Consider the following 2,483-nt stretch of genomic DNA (forward strand, 5'->3'; position numbering starts at 1 on the left):
GGGATGGAACTGGCAGTACTGGGCTGGAACTGAGCTGGGCTTGGCAGTACCAGGATGGAACTGGGATGGAACTGGGATGGAACTGGCAGTACTGGGCTGGAACTGAGCTGGGCTTGGCAGTACCAGGATGGAACTGGGATGGAACTGGGATGGAACTGGCAGTACTGGGCTGGAACTGAGCTGGGCTTGGCAGTACCAGGATGGAACTGGGATGGAACTGGGATGGAACTGGCAGTACTGGGCTGGAACTGAGCTGGGCTTGGCAGTACCAGGATGGAACTGGGATGGAACTGGGATGGAACTGGCAGTACTGGGCTGGAACTGAGCTGGGCTTGGCAGTACCAGGATGGAACTGGGATGGAACTGGGATGGAACTGGCAGTACTGGGCTGGAACTGAGCTGGGCTTGGCAGTACCAGGATGGAACTGGGATGGAACTGGGATGGAACTGGCAGTACTGGGCTGGAACTGAGCTGGGCTTGGCAGTACCAGGATGGAACTGGGATGGAACTGGGATGGAACTGGCAGTACTGGGCTGGAACTGAGCTGGGCTTGGCAGTACCAGGATGGAACTGGGATGGAACTGGGATGGAACTGGCAGTACTGGGCTGGAACTGAGCTGGGCTTGGCAGTACCAGGATGGAACTGGGATGGAACTGGGATGGAACTGGCAGTACTGGGCTGGAACTGAGCTGGGCTTGGCAGTACCAGGATGGAACTGGGATGGAACTGGGATGGAACTGGCAGTACTGGGCTGGAACTGAGCTGGGCTTGGCAGTACCAGGATGGAACTGGGATGGAACTGGCAGTACTGGGCTGGAACTGGGATGGAACTGGCAGTACTGGGATGGAACTGTCAGTACTGGGATAGAACTGGGATGGAACCGGACTAGGCTTGGCAGTGCTGGGATGGAACTGGGCTGGAACTGGGATGGAACTGGCAGTACTGGGCTGGAACTGGGCTGGATTTGGCAGTACTGGGCTGGAACTGGGCTGGGCTTGGCAGTACCGCGATGGAACTGGGATGGAACTGGGATGGAACTGGCAGTACTGGGCTGGAACTGGGCTGGATTTGGCAGTACTGGGCTGGAACTGGGCTGGGCTTGGCAGTACCGCGATGGAACTGGGATGGAACTGGGATGGAACTGGCAGTACTGGGCTGGAACTGGGCTGGATTTGGCAGTACTGGGCTGGGCTTGGCAGTACCGGGATGGAACTGGGCTAGAAGTGGCAGTACTGGTCCGGCACTGGTGTGGCACTGGTGTGGCACTGGTGTGGCACTGGTGTGAGCCCCCTCCCCACAGCTACTACGGCCTGACCGTCTGGTTCCCCGACATGATCAAGCACCTGCAGAACATCGAATACTCCTCCCGCACCAAACTCTTCACCCGCGAGCGCGTCCGACACTTCACCTTCAACTTCACCCTGGAGAACCAGATCCACCAGGGAGGAGAATATTTCAACGACAAGTGTGTCCCCCGGGGGGGAGGGTCCTGGGCTGGGGAGGGGGAGGGAGGAGCAGGAGGGACACGTTGGGCTCTTCCCACCCAAGGTTCATCGGGCTGAAGATGAAGTCGGTGACGTTCGAGGACTCGCTCTTCGAGGAGTGTTACTTTGAGGATGTCACCTCCAGCAACACCTTCTTCAAGAACTGCACCTTCATCTCCACCATGTTCTACAACACGGGTAAAGGGGGGACAGGGCAGCTGGTGGAACTGGGATGGACGAGTTTTGCTGGGTCCAAAAGTTGGTTGGGTTGGCCAAGGCCAAAGGGTTGTGGTCAATGGAGTTGGGTCCAAAAGTTGGTTGGGTTGGCCAAGCCCAAAGGGTTGTGGTCAATGGAGTTGGGTCCAACAGTTGGTTGGGTTGGCCAAGCCCAAAGGGTCGTGGTGGATGAAGTTGGGTCCAAAAGTTGGTTGGGTTGGCCAAGGCCAAAGGGTTGTGGTCAATGGAATTGGGTCCAAAGGTTTGTTGGGTTGGCCAAGCCCAAAGGGTTGTGGTCAATGGAGTTGGGTCCAACAGTTGGTTGGGTTGGCCAAGCCCAAAGGGTCGTGGTGGATGAAGTTGGGTCCAAAAGTTGGTTGGGTTGGCCAAGGCCAAAGGGTCGTGGTGGATGGAGGTGAATCCAGTTGGTGGCCTGGTCCCCCAGTTGGTGTCCCCAGGGCTCAGAGCATCTTCTTGATGGTTTGTGGGGGGGGATCAAGTGCAGCCTCAGTTTTCAGGTGACACCAGGTTGGGTGGGTGTTGATCTGCTGGAGGTTCTGCAGAGGGACCTGGGCAGGCTGGATCCAAGGTCAACATGAGGTTCATGAGGCTCAACCAGGTCCTGCAGTTGGACCTCCCAGCAGCTCCAGGCTTGGGGAGGAGTGGCTGGGGAGGGACCTGGGGGGTGTTGGTTGACACTGACCATGACCCACCTGGCCAAGAAGGCCACCAGCATCCTGGCCTGTAGCAGGTATGGTGTGACCAGCAGGAGCAGGACAT

General features: G+C 57.8%; 1 protein-coding gene across 1 annotated transcript in view; it reads left to right on the forward strand.

The window, feature by feature from the left end:
* Window positions 1-1,334: 1,334 nt before the first annotated feature.
* The window catches only part of LOC104386957 (synaptic vesicle glycoprotein 2A-like), a gene marked incomplete at its 3' end in the record, with an annotated part of 1,804 nt that continues 655 nt past the window's right edge, over window positions 1,335-2,483 (forward strand). Inside the window, exons 1-2 of the mRNA XM_009995637.1 lie at window positions 1,335-1,468; window positions 1,552-1,685. Of these exons, the coding sequence (XP_009993939.1) occupies window positions 1,335-1,468; window positions 1,552-1,685 (268 nt within the window). The remainder of the gene's footprint in view (window positions 1,469-1,551; window positions 1,686-2,483) is intronic.

Source organism: Chaetura pelagica, unplaced genomic scaffold (assembly GCF_000747805.2).
Source record: "Chaetura pelagica isolate M959 unplaced genomic scaffold, ChaPel_1.0 scaffold744, whole genome shotgun sequence".
Lineage (NCBI taxonomy): Eukaryota > Metazoa > Chordata > Aves > Apodiformes > Apodidae > Chaetura > Chaetura pelagica.